The following is a 14,206-nucleotide window of genomic DNA, read 5'->3' on the forward strand; positions in this document are numbered from 1 at the left end:
GTTGACTGGGCTCAGCTGGGCAGTTATTCTGTTCTACCTGATGCTGGCTAGGGATGCTGATTTGGGGACCTTCAGCTGGTGGCTACACTGAGTTGGAAAGCCCAGGAAGGCTTCACTCACATGACTGGCTCCCTTGGTGCTCCTCTAGCAGCCTCTTCCTCTCCATGTGGTATCTCATCATTTAGTTGTATCTAGCTCAAGCTTCTTTAGAGCATGGAGGCTGGCTTTCCCAGAGAGAAATGACAGACTTCTCTGTCTGAGGAAGAAGCTGCCAGACCTTTCAAGGGCTAAGCCCAGAAATGGCACAGGGCATCTATGGAAGACACGGGTCATAAGATGAGGAGAGGGAGCGAGACTTCATCTCTTGGTAAGAGGAGTGGAAAGTGTCATGGTAAAACTGATGTAGGTTGAGAGAAATTGTTGCAACTACCATTGGAAATAATTGACCACACTCTTTTTACATAAGTGCTATTAAAAATAATGAAAGCAGAAAGGTTAGTTCAGAAAAAAATAAAAGAACTGAAGTATATTTAAATAGTGACTCATTCATTATTTTATCAATTGTTTTTCTCTCTGATCATTAGTCTAAGTTTGGTCTTGAGCCTTTTCGTGTTTTTAAACCTATAACAGAAACTAGCTTGGGCTTGAAGATACAAGAACATCTTGCGGCTTAAGTATCGTAAAGGGCCAGAAAAAAATATTTGAACTGGAGGAAAAACAATCTTAGAGCCTCAAAGTAAAGTTGTAAAGATGTTCTCAGAGATAAACATCAAGCCGGTCAGACTGGAAAAATTTTTGCTAGTTTTCCATTTGTAAAAATTCCCAGCCCCAGGCAACAAAAGGAATAGTTTGCTACATCAGCTGTTCAGATATTCCAACTGATAGGAAATTAAATAACAAATTCTGGAATTAATATATGAAGATGACAGTTTTTCTCACTTAAATACAAAGTAATAGTCAATAGACTAATACCTGAGTTGAACAAAAATTAGGAGACAGAAATAGTTCTAACTTTTATTAAAATAAGCTAAAGAACATATTCAGGTTAAGTGATATATTCGAATATAAAGTCACCAAAGTTTTTAATCCCATTCTCAGGTTTTACAAGTATCTTAAGATAAATAAAAAAATATTATGTATATTTAACATAATACAACTAAAACTGTTTGCAGTACATTATATCTAGAAGTCTAAATTGTCATTATGCTATCTATCAAATGCTAATTGAATCACAGCCATAAGTTCATGTGATTTGAAGTAGACCTGCTTTTATACAAACATGTCCTAAAATCATAAGTAGACACACAACATCTTCAAAGTAACAATATTTAGAGATACAGTCAGTGACTAGCGTTCAGGACAGAAAAGAAGAATTGTAACTTTATAAATACAAGTCATTTATATGCCTGTTAAATAGGAAAAAAAATTCTTGGCTTGATTATAAGCTTTGAGGATAAGTTAAATATAAGGTTGACTGAGCCTGTGTCCCTGTTGTTGAAATATAAAACAGATAAAATTCAGTTCTATTTGTAGAATTCCATTGTTATCATTTACTGAAACTACCAAAAGTTTTACTGAAGTTAGAAATGTACTGAATGTTCTTTGCCTTAATGGATATCTTAAATTAGTATTTCACAGCATATGTCATTTCCAAGCTAATTAGAGTTAGATTAAAACAGCAAAGAATGATTACATATTACTCTGCATTTTGAAAGCACACCTGTTTGATTTACATTAATTAAAAACAATCCAGTGATAATTAGCTTTAAAATTTAATTTTGTTTATCAAATTGACCTCTGTTAGGTGGTTGTCTGTAAACTGCTATTCACTTGATAGAACTAGCAGGCGGCGGTGTGTGTGTGTTTGTGTGAGTATGAAAGAAAGGAGGTGAGAGAGAGAAAGAGGGAGATCTCCTTGCTCCTGGCTAAATCATAAAGAGCAAAATGTATTTTGATATTGTTAACCAGTCTCGAGAAAGACTATTTTAGTGGAAGATACATCCAAGACACAAATACCATGCCCCACAGAGAATCACAGAAGTTTAGAGCTGAAGGGGAGCCTAACGTATTATTTCATTTATCCACTTTCTTATCTTACAAATGAGAAAATGAAGGCAAAAGAAAGTTACATATTGTGACAAGGCTACACAGACCTAGAACCAGTGTCCTAACTTCCAGACCAAATGGTATTTCTATTATTGTCTAAATTACCACTCTTGACTTTTCATCTTCTGTCAAAACAAGAATGACATTGTTGAGTTAATGATTCTAGTAGAAAACACATACACGTATATACCCAGCATACTACTTTAACTTGCAAGTGTTAATGTCTTAATGACATCTTAATGTCTTAACTATATGCATTAAAATCTATACACTTGTGATTTCACTATTACCTTACACTAGTACCCCAATTTTCCAAGATTCTACTGTTTGTGGAATTTTAGGATCATTCCTATTTTGGGAGTATGTTTTAATTTAAAATATATACTTAAATTTTTTGGAGAATTCTGTGCCATTCAAGTTGTTCCAAAACCAGGATTGGAAATTGCTGGTGGTAACAAATGACAAAGAAAGTGCCACCTTTTAAAAAAACTGTAATTCTACGGCAAGTATGAACAAGGACCTTACAACATGTTCGGAACTGAAAATTGTTCATCTTATTAAAAAGAACATATTAATTTTCTTATGTCCTGTAGTTTGGGGAATGTGTAAGAGCACTAAAAGACAGTGAGAGAGCTCCTTAGCAGAGGGACATTCTCTCTGCTCACTTCTTCATCCCTGCATTCTGCTGTTTCCCTTTACTCAATCACCTCCCTAATCCAAAGCATTTGACAGCTGCCTCTTGAATACCACTTTTTAATGGTTCAGTCTTGTTAAAACAATCTTTAAAAAGTGACCCCCGTCAAGGGCTTTGTGGTTGGAGCAAGTCTGAACAACTGCATGGATATATCATCAGGACCGAAATGAGGACTAAAGACAGAGTCCAAGCAAAGAGGCCTACGGGGCTGATAAAGTTGAATCAGATGTCCTCTCTAGGTATTATGTATTATACTTTCTTCTTTCCTGAAGCAGCAGCAGCACTAAGAATAAATAAGGTCTGCATTTTTAATTGTAAAGTGCCCTGAAAAAGGAAGGAAAGAAAGAAGAATGAAAGAGAAGGAAGGGAGGAAGAAGAAAGAAAGAGAAAAAGAAAGAAAGAGAGCAACTTGGAGAGTCTCAGGTATGTGTGTGTGGAAAGTGAGAAAACCAGGGCACCAAGAGCTCACACTAATGTGGAGGAAAGGAGTATTCAGATGGTGTCACTCACCATGACGGTGTCGTATTTGGACAGCCCTGGGAAAGAGCTCTGTAAGTGAATTAGAAAGCCTGGAAGCTGGCACGGGTGAGACAAGCCCCAGGTAAGCCAGAAAGTGTGCAAGGCTGTAGAAGGAAACGCGTGGTTATAGAATCACGTGGGCTTCTGCAAAGAGCAAGCCTATTTGCTGAGGAGAACTTTTACAAAAGTCATTACTTAATTTGGGGACGAGTACCGCTGTCTTCCATGCAGCTGAGAAATGCAAGGGAGCCTGCAAAGTACAGAGGTGAGAAATCCGCACTCTGTAAAGAGTCGCACTTCGAGATGTGTGCCCCTGAGCGACCTAGGCATCTGAGGTGCTCCATGGCCTGGGCCACCCAGGGAAAGATAAGCATGCAAATGTCTATCAGAAGATTCCTTTTCTTCAAGGTAATATGACTACACTGGAACATTTTTCTAAGCATTAGATGCTTTCACCTCTCCTCTCTCCAGTGATACCTAAATGATGGATTTGTCTAAGGAACAGAATGGAGAGAGAGATGCTAGTTTGAAAGGATTCTTAAACATGAGCAAAAATTAAGGGAAGACAGTTATCCAACCAACCTCTGCCCAAAACTCCATTGTTGTTTGAAGCAGTTATAAAATGGATAATGGGGTCTTGCGCTGTCTTAATTTCTGCATGTAAGCTCACATTTAGGTGAGCTTGAACAGCATGAGTGGTTTGGCAATAAGAAGGCTTAAATGATTAAAAAAAAAACCCACTATGAAAGCTAAAAATAAATCTTTAATCAATGTTGCTTTTATCTTTTATTCCTCATTGTTCTTGTACCTGTGGTATCATCCTACTAAAAATGCAAAAAATCTGAAGAGACACATTCTGATAATAAGATGAAAATAAAGAAGATCCTAAGCAGGCTATATTCACACTAAGAATATTAAATGGTCAAATAAGCTCACCTCAAATATCTTTAGTTAGCACAGAACTATTGTTTAGATGTCATAACTCCTCAATAAAGAGATGCACCCAAGTACTTGATTGAGATTCTCTGAAAGTTCATAGGGCCATGTTTATATGTGCAGCAGACTTTTAGAGATGAACATGAGGTGGAACTGTGCTTCCTTAATAACAATTTATGCTTGGTGTCTTAGTGTCAAATACGAGGAATTTCTGGAATTAGGTGTATTTGCAAAATTTGACCATGTTTAGGTATGCCAGACCCCGAAGCAGAAAAAAGTTAATGAAATCATCTTAACATTTATTGATAAAGATGTCACTATTTTGTGCCTTTATGCCAGTCAGTGATAGACAGCCTCATGTTATTATTTTATTTTTACTTATTTTTTCCTCATGCTATTATTTTACATGAGTTCCTTACTAGCAAACTAAAAGTACTTTCGAACAGTCTGTACCATTTTTAGATGTCCAGGATAAAAGGGATCTACTCTGATGCTTCAAAATTTATAATTATAAATATGTACTTACACGTATGTATGTGTGTGTCAAGTTTACTTGGGAAAACGTCCCAACATAAATTCAACTCACTTATTGAGGTGTTTTGTTTGTTTGTGTCTTTTTTTTGACAAGAGACACAAAATGAAGTTAACTGAATGATAATCTTTCTGCTCTCAGAAGTGTTTACAAACTTGACCTGACCATGATGCCCAGGGCAAGTTTATAGAGTGTATGGATGCAAATGTTTGGAAGAGAGTGTTGACAATGAGATGTTTAGAAAATACACCCAGGAGGATAGGTTTAGGTACTGAGATGGCTTAATCAGGAGGAGAAAAGGATAAGGAACTGTGATGCACCAAAGGACAGGAGAAGGCTCAGCAGTCAGTTATTCTAGGGTGTGATGTCACAAGGATGGTAATTCCTCGCAGTTCATCCACTATTTTCTATGTAAATGTACGGCATGTTCTCTAGCTAGCTTTAAAAATAGAATTGTCAATGTCTTATGAGACAGAGAAAGTAGAGTCTGCCCTGGAATTAAGGGATAAACCTAGATGACATTTCAAGGTTCCCTTCCTACACCAATATAAAAACACAGAATAAAATACCAGGATTAACTCAACAGACCTGGTTGCAACAAGAGCCAATTAAAATGCAGAAATATAATGCCATTCCTTACACAAACAATGGCTAGGCAAGCAATCTGATATTGCTCTAAGACTGTATGTGGTCAGCTGAAGTAAGATGGTATATGTAAATCTTTTTCATAAATCAAAGGATAAGTTCACAAATTCTCAATACAAGTTGCTTCAAGAGGGGCTGCTCTGATAAAATCGAAAATCTCTCCTCCATATGTGCAGTTTCAAATGCTGTTAACATTTATAGAAAATGTTCTAAAAGATAAACTTGGCATGTAAAAAACACAGGCAGAGGAATCAGTAATGATCAGAGCAAAACAATTCTAGAAAGCATCTTAATTTTCATATGGCTCATTTGCATCTGAAACACTGAGACTCCCTATCTCTCTGGTACAAAAATGTGTATACGTATTAAATTACTTTCCTCTTGAAAGAACTAAATGTTTGGAAGATGATCAAATTTTAACTGGAGGACTTGTTTTCTTCCATCAGGTGTGGGGGAGATGTGGCTTCCTGGTATGAGAGGCAACAGTTGATTCTAATAGCAGAACAAGACAAAAATAAGAAAGTAAATTGAAAACAATTCCTATTGGTACAGTTTGATTTCAAGGTGGTAAAACAAAAGGATACATACAGTACAAAGATGTCAAAAGACATCAATTTAAAAAATTAAACAGAGTTACGTTTCTAAAAATTGTGGTTCTGATACTTGAAAATTAGTTTATATTATTCATTATAGGATACTCAGGGACGTACTATGATCTGTTTCAATGAATTCATTTCTGAGTATCTGGTCAGGGTTTAAAAGAAAACTTCCCACCAGCTATTAAACAAAAAGCGCAAGAGTCTACATTTTACTCATCTCAGATTTTTAACTTCAGATATTAATTTTAGGATATTAGCAGAACAGCAAAGATCTAAAATCTCTTTACTATCAACTTTAAACAATATTTAGGCTTAAGGAGATTGTTGGTCAATCACTCAGAGATACAGAAACTTTATTTTCTGATATGGTAAGATGTCTAAGAAAAACGTGCGTGCTCAGAAAGAAAATCAAAATTTGGAAGACGTCTCTGTCTTTCTCTTGGCCTTGCTCTCTAGGGCCTTCTGGTGTGCCAGGCTGCCCTGGGCCTTCTCCATCTCTGCCTGATGGAGGGAGACGGTTAGGCATGGTCTCGTGGGGCGCGCTCTGGAGGGGCTGACACACAAGATGGACAGGCTGCAGCTGGCTAGGACAGAGAACATGACATCTTTGTAAACGAAATTCTCTAGATGCATGCTGCTCTTGGTGTTTCTTTTCCTTCTGTTGTCCTGTGTCTTTGGGAAGACTTATTCAGCTGAGTTATGAAGTATTAAAGAAAGGGTAGCACAGCTGTGAACTGGAGATGTCAAGGGACAGCAGCATCCCCACCCACCTGGGGGCGAGCGCAGTGGAAAGTGGCTCAGGGACCAAGAGGCAGGGTGGAGCCCTGCCCATCCCCTCTCCCCACGACAAAGGTCCAGGAGCTGGTGAGATGTTTTTGAGGGGACAGTGTTTTTACACACAATTCACACTATTTCAAATTTGAACAAACCGTAATTTCTTGGTTAAGTAAACAGTATTGGGCTTGAACTTGCAAGCATGTAACTTGAATAGTTAAAGGGCCTATGTAATAAAAATTTGGATTTTTATCTTGGATAAAGATTTGGGATACACAGACGTCATCTTAACATTTCATCTTACTGATCAGTTTGACCCTTCTCTCCCAAAAAACTTCTATTTTAACTACTGAAAGAGACTACTTTCTTCCTTTATGGCAAAGACGCTAATGGGAAGATAGGTGAACAGAAAAGTAGATCAGAGGTGGAGAATTAAGCAAACGCAAAATGTGATGAGTGTCAGTTTTCTGAGAAATGGAAACTTATCATCTTGACTTATCAATAAGCAATGTTTACCTACTTACTGAGCTTCCCCAGTGACTCAGATGGTAAAGAATCTGTCTGCAATGCAGGAGACCTGGGTTCAATCCCTGGGTCGGGAAGATCCCCAGGAGAAGGGAATGGCTACCCACTATTTATTTGAATACTATTTATTAAGTACCTTCGATGTGACAGATATTATTTTAGGTGCTAGGGATGCAGGTGAGGGGGGAAAGAAGTCTAAACCCAAAGAAACCTACTTCCATGGAGTTTGTTTCCACTTCAATGTTGTCTGAAAGCAAGTAAATGGTAGTTGCCTAATAAGCCATAGAATCAACATCTATCTTTATATTCACCATATTAATCTATAATATTGGCACATTTTAGGACAGGATTGGTTCTCAGATATCTGAGTTTCAACTTTTTGAATCTGTCCAGAGCTTGTCTTTGGCTACCAGGAAAAGCCTAGGAAAGGCAGACTAAGGTGCCTGCCATGGGTGAAAGAATAGAACAGTCAAGTTTCTTATTATACACGTGGAGGCTACAGAAAGGTATAAGGATTCTTCCATAATGCCTGTTAAAGTCAGTTCAGCTGTAATCCGGGCTTAGTTGTATGAAACTGTTGTGTCTTGGGTACATGATTCGGTGGGGAGGATATCCAATCAGTGTAACAAAAGAACTGTGCAATAACTTTAAGTATACTTGGAATAAGATTTTGCGGCAATCTGGAAACTTTCAGTTTTATGGTTTTTATTGCATCAATCACAATTTCTATTAGACAAACAAACAGAATTAAACCAGTGCAAAGAAAAGATCTTGGTGCCCGCCTAGTCTCACTTTGAGAGGTAGAGAAGGAAAATAATCATTTTTATAGCACTTTAACTTTGGAACCGAGGTACCTGCTGACGCCTTCTGTTTCTTCCTTCATTACGTGCTTTTCTTTTAATTTGGTCCTCTTGAAAAGAATCAAAGTAGGGGCTCTCCAGGAGTTGGGCACAGGTTAATCTGTCATCTGGATTCATCTTCAGACACTCCTTTGGAAGACGGGAAGAGCAAAGAAGATATTAAAAAGAGGAGCCTGTATTGTTACTGTACCCTAAAACTCTGAATAACAACTTGGTAGAGCAAACACAAGTTTAGAAGATCTTCGAGTTTGTATAGTATCCAGAACCTGAAACTTGTTAATAACTGGAATTGCTCTTCTTTTGCCAATTCAAAGTCTTTTGAGGGCAGACTTGATGCACAGTCAATGTTTTGAAGGGGGTCAATGTAGGTCAGGTGTGTGTCACTTGTAAAGCAAATAGCTTGTAGGACTTCACAAAATGTGGTCCCTAGGCCAGCTACCAGAGAAGGCAATGGCACCCCACTCCAGTACTTTTGCCTGGAAAATCCCATGGACGGAGGAGCCTGGTAGGTTGCAGTCCATGGAGTCGCTAGAGTCGGACACCACTGAGTGACTTCACTTTGACTTTTCACTTTCATGCATTGGAGAAGGAAATGGCAACCCACTCCAGTGTTCTTGCCTGGAGAATCCCAGGGACAGAGGAGCCTAATGGGCTGCTGTCTATGGGGTGGCACAGAGTCGGACACGACTGAAGCGACTTAGCAGCAGCAGCAGCAGGCCAGCTACATCAGCATCACCTGGAAATTGCTAGAAATACAAATTTCTTGGTTCAACCCCAAATCTACTGAATCAAATGCCCTGGGGGTAGGGCCAAACAATCTGTGGGCTTTTAATCTGTATTTAACAAGCCAACAAAGTTGGGGAATTAGACTTCCAGGATAGGATCTGCAGAATGCTGGGTTAGAGCAGGTCAGAGCAGTGAGAGGCAGAAAGCAGGTGAGGTCCAGTGGAGCAGTGGTAAGGGCAATCTAAGAGTTCAGAGGCGTGGGGCTCTTGGTCTCAGGAGGACTCAGACTGAAGGAATCCAGTACGCTGGATAGAACCTGGGCAGTGGCCAGCACGAGTACAAAGGCTGGTCTACACCGTTGACTCTAGGTCACTCTGATGGCTCTACTTCCTAGATCAGAAGAGTTTCAAACTGTGGTGTTCATCATAGTTACCTAGGGAGAGGCTTAAAGATATAAACTCCAAGGTCCTATTCATAGAGATTCTGCTTCTGTAAATCTGAGGTTATTTACTGGAATGTGTATTTTTAAATAGCTCATTCTGATGAGTAGTCATTTTGATGAGTGGTATGGAAGCCATTGCTATAAATATGACTTAATTGGTTGTTAAAGATAGATACTCATACTGGTATCTCCATCCCTGCCCCATTAAAGGCTTTCAGTATCCATGGTGAATGGAAGAGTCACACTTTCTAGCATGGTCTCAGCCGGTCAAGCAAGAATGGCAGACTGGTCATAGATGAGCTTCTTCTGCTTTTTTATTAGAACTTGTTCTTTGTTTGACCCTGGTACAGGGGCTACATTCAGTATCGACATGGTTCTGATTTTGCCTGATCTTCTACTGATTTATTTAACAAGCAATTTAGAATTTTAGTGAACCCAGTGTATCTAAAAGGTTATCAGTTCAACATGTAATATTTTAAAAATTATTAATGAAATATTTTATATTCTTCTAAAAGGTAATTTTCATAGAAATATAGAACATCTCAATTCTAATCAGCCATAGTTCAACTGCTCAGTAGGAACATGGCTAGTGGCCACCCTATTGGATAGCATAGTTCTTGATTTTCCAACTTAAAGGGAATACATTCATCCTCATAAATTTCCATAGTCTGAAATACACTGACGTAACTGTCAAATTTCCTAATGAATGCAAAAGAAGCATGGTGTTCATCATAGCTATAATCATTCTCTTTTATCTTCTACTAATTTTAAAGGATATATTGGAAATATTTAGTGTTTAAACCACTGATGTTCCTCTAATTGTAATTATTTCACAGTTCTTTAATAGTTTCAATGACCACATTTTTACATTGGCTTTATTTGACCTACTGTCCACCCATCCCAGAGTTACCAGCTCCAGTCATTATGATTTCCAGTCAATACGGTTATAATTGATTCTTAGGTACCTTCATGAAACTCAAAGCCACAGGATGAACATCTGAGAACTTTTCTTCAAGAGTTTCCTAAAAAACAGAGTAAAGCATTTCAATGTTATATAACAAGAAAGTAGCAGATATTTAAAATATATTAGTATTAAGAATACTTTGGAGAAAGTCCCTTAATACGTTATGTAATTCCTTTCAAAGATTTTTTAAAATCTTAATTTTACATGATTTTACACTATAGTGTAATAAAAAAAGCTGAAGTTATTTTCTTAATTTTACAATGTCTTACAATTGGTGTTTGGTAAATGCTCATTCTAAATGTCCCCTTCAGTACCATAAAATCTACTTATAGGGATACCCAACCTACTTATAGGGGTGCTTTGAACATTAATGAAAACACACTGAACTGCATGAATAAGAGCACTACAGAAAGCAAAGGAATGATGAATGCAAAACTCAAATAGTAAGCAAGGAACAGAATGGGACTGAGGAAGAGAATGTGGGGAGGGGGAAGCTTCCAAGTTAACGGCACCATTCTCCTTCTTTTTGTCTGTGCTGGGTCTGCGCTGCTTTGCGAGGGCTTTTCCTAGTTGCAGCCAGTGGGCACTACTCTTTGCTGCAGTGCCCGGGCTTCTCTTGGCGGTGGCGTCTCTTATTGTGGAGCGCGGGCCTAGGCACGCAGGCTCAGCAGTCGAGGCTCATGGGCTCTAGTGTGCGCCTCAGTAGCTGTGGCGCTCTGGCTTACCTGCCCAGAGGCATGTGGCATCTCCCCAGACCAGGGACTGAACCCATGTCTCCTGCATTGGCATGCAGGTTCTTATTCACTGCATCACCAGGGAACTACTGTATTTTAGTCTTTAAACTAAACATGTTTTATGAATATTATTTTTAATTCAACCTCTATACTTGTAATTAAACATTTAACCTTTCATTATATGTGTTAAGAGTCTTAACAAACATAATAAAATAGAAGTCCAGTATATAAATCAAGGTATTATATGAAATAAATTGAAGATGAACAGGTGTTTAGAGAAGCCAGGGCCATTTGAACCCAATGGTTCACAGGTGCCATAAATCATGACCTGGCTTAACAGATTCTCCCTTCCTCCACATCACTCTGTCTTCAACACATTGGGAGCAGGGCACAAGCCTTCCCTGATGGTCCTTTCATTGTATAGGCAGAATAAAGCTGGGTTAAAACTCAACATTTAAAAAACTAAGATCATAGCATCCGGTTCCATCACTTCATGGCAATAGATGGGGAAGAAAGTGGAAGCAGTGACAGATTTTATTTTCTTGGCCTCCAAAATCACTGCAGATGGTGACTGCAGCCACGAAATGAAAAGATGCTTGCTCCTTGGAAGAAAAGCTTTGACAAACCTAGACAGCGTATTAAAAAGCAGAGACATCACTTGGCCAACCAAGGTCCACATAGTCAATGCTATGGCTTTTCCAGTAGTCATGTACAGATGTGAGAGCTGGACCATGAAGAAGGCTGAGTGCCAAAGAATTGATGCTTTCAAACTGTGGTGCTGGAGAAAACTCTTGAGAGTCCCTTGGATAGCAATGAGATCTAACCAGTCAATCCTAAAGGAAATCAGCCCTGAATATTCATTGGAAGAACTAATGTTGAAGATGAAGCTCCAATACTTTGGCCACCTGATGCAAAGAGCTGACTCACTGGAAAAGACCCTGATGCTGGGAAAGACTGAGGGCAGGAGGAAAAGAGGGCAACAGATGATGAGATGGTTGGATGGCATCACTGACTCAAAGGACATGAGTTTGAGCAAGCTCTGGGAGATAGTGAAGGACAGGGAAGCCCGATATCCTGCAGTCCATGGGATTGCAAAGAGTCGGATGTGAAACTTAGCAGACCAACAACAACAGACCATGTGGAGTTTTAAAGTTCAAAGCCCAAACTCAGGTAACACAGATAAGAAATCAATGACCACAAAGACCACAGCGAGGGTGTAGAGGTGATCACTGGGGTTTGCAGTTTTGATTTCAATACAGTAAAGATCGTTTTGTGGAATGACCTTCCATGTGAAAAGACATGTTGTAAAAAGATGGTTTGTATTGATTTGAGGTTTCAGAAGCTGAAAAAAATAGAGAATGCATCTGTTTTTCAAAATAAATATAACTAAGTACTTTTTATGAGAAAATAATTATTTTATAATTATTTCAGGGAAAGATACTTGAGTGTTTTGATTAAAAGGCTCACCATATTTATGAAGGAAAGAAAGATGCTTTCACTTCACATTTAAAATTAAATTAATCTTTGGATAGGGCAAGAAAACTTTTAAAGCCTTCTCCTGGTTCATTTTATGTAGTTTTTACATGGTTTATTCGACCTGTATCAGTATGTCATAAGGAGAACAGGAGTTCAAAGCACAAATATTAAAAGAGAAACAACCACCCCTTTAAAGAAAGTACCAGCACAAAGAGTGAAACACCAAAATCGAGCAATTTACCATCTCTTCTGGTTCAGGAATACTGATGCCATGGAAAAACTGGTTACTTTTAAAGATAGATTGATGTCTTGGGATTAGCTTTCCTGTAAAATACAAACCACATAACTCACGATTAATTTTAGTTAAAGACAGCATCGTGCTTCAACAGTTAATTTCTGAGGTCCAGATGTAAAAGAAAGACTGAGCCTGATCATTTCCTCTAGATTTGGGAGAAACTGGTCCCTGCAAAAACTATGCCTTCTCAGGTAAGATCGGTGCTGCCAACTCTCTTTGCCACACGTGGCTTGCTCTGTTATTTGTGCGTGCCTGCTCAGTTACGTTTGTGACCCTATGGACTGTAGCCCACTAGGCTCCTCTGTCCATGTGATTCTCCAAGCAAGAATACTGGAGTGGGTTGCCACGCCCTTCTCCAGGGGATCTTTCTGACCCAGGGATCGAATCTACATCTCCTGCACTGCAGGTGGATTCCTTACCCACTGAGCCACCCGGAAAGCCCCAGTCTGTCATTCAGCTGCCATCAGAGGAGAAGGTAAGCAAGTGGTGTGGAGAGCTTTACATATATGATCTCATTTAATCTTATAACTATCTCATGATGGTTGCAATTTTTTCATCTCTACTGTCCCAGTGAGAGAATGAGGCTCAGAGGCTTGATAACCTGCCTCAAGTCACACAGTCATTAGGTGACAGACCTGAGATTCAAACTCAGATCTGTCTAATATCTGCCTAATGTAAATTTCTACAGTCCTTAGAGGAAATCAGTTAAACACCATAAGCTTAAGGTGTGGCCTATAGTGAAACACTACTCCACATCTTCCAGGGCTTGGAATTCTCCAGAAGAAGGTGTGGGAACCACACAGGGAATCAGACAGCAGCAGTTCCCTTGCCTGGCAGCCATGCTGCCAGGAGAGCCTACAGGAAGTGATTACTAAATAGCCATCTTGTGCGTGGCTTGCCTCTTTGTTCACACCCAGGCTGAGGTGTAAGCTTGCAGCTGATCTTTTGGGTTATGTTCTCTTCCAACCAGGTGGAAAGGGCAAGAGTTGAGGACAGTGACATGGGATGAAAGCTCATGAGAGAGAGCACTGCAGTCCATTCTCATTCTTCAATTGTTAATAACTAGTTGTACGACTTCAGGTCATTCATGCAAGCTCCTAGAGCCTCAGTTTCCTCATTTGTGAAAACAGGCACAATGAAAAATGTTATAATGTTCTTAGTGGATTTTTATTAAGACTGAGATGGTGTGTGTGAGAGCAATCTGTCAATCTTACATATAGAGGAGTGGAGTTGAAAGCTGCAATAGAGGCTGCAAGACCTAAAATATTTACCATTTGGCCCTGTATAGAAAAAGTTTGCTGATCCCTGTGCTAGAGGAAAGGGGGGAAAAAGCAGAAACTGCATTTGATTAAGTGTCTTCAGAGTAAGCTCTATGCAGC

At 39.0% G+C, this 14,206-nt stretch overlaps 1 protein-coding gene across 4 annotated transcripts in view; it reads right to left on the bottom strand.

Moving 5' to 3' along the window:
• Positions 1-1,002: 1,002 nt before the first annotated feature.
• The window catches only part of CDKL4 (cyclin dependent kinase like 4), a 54,839-nt gene continuing 41,635 nt past the window's right edge, over positions 1,003-14,206 (bottom strand). For 3 of the 4 annotated variants that reach the window (XM_061432146.1, XM_061432149.1, XM_061432147.1), the window contains 4 exons: positions 12,774-12,856; positions 10,324-10,380; positions 8,185-8,319; positions 1,003-5,924 (listed from right to left, as the gene is read on the bottom strand). In XM_061432146.1, coding sequence (XP_061288130.1) covers positions 5,823-5,924; positions 8,185-8,319; positions 10,324-10,380; positions 12,774-12,856 — 377 coding nt within the window. In that variant the 3' untranslated portion in view covers positions 1,003-5,822. Of the gene's footprint in view, positions 5,925-5,975; positions 6,616-8,184; positions 8,320-10,323; positions 10,381-12,773; positions 12,857-14,206 lie in introns of those variants that run through there. The other variant, XM_061432148.1, reaches the window with a different exon arrangement.

Source organism: Bos javanicus, chromosome 11 (genome assembly GCF_032452875.1).
Source record: "Bos javanicus breed banteng chromosome 11, ARS-OSU_banteng_1.0, whole genome shotgun sequence".
Taxonomy (NCBI): domain Eukaryota; kingdom Metazoa; phylum Chordata; class Mammalia; order Artiodactyla; family Bovidae; genus Bos; species Bos javanicus.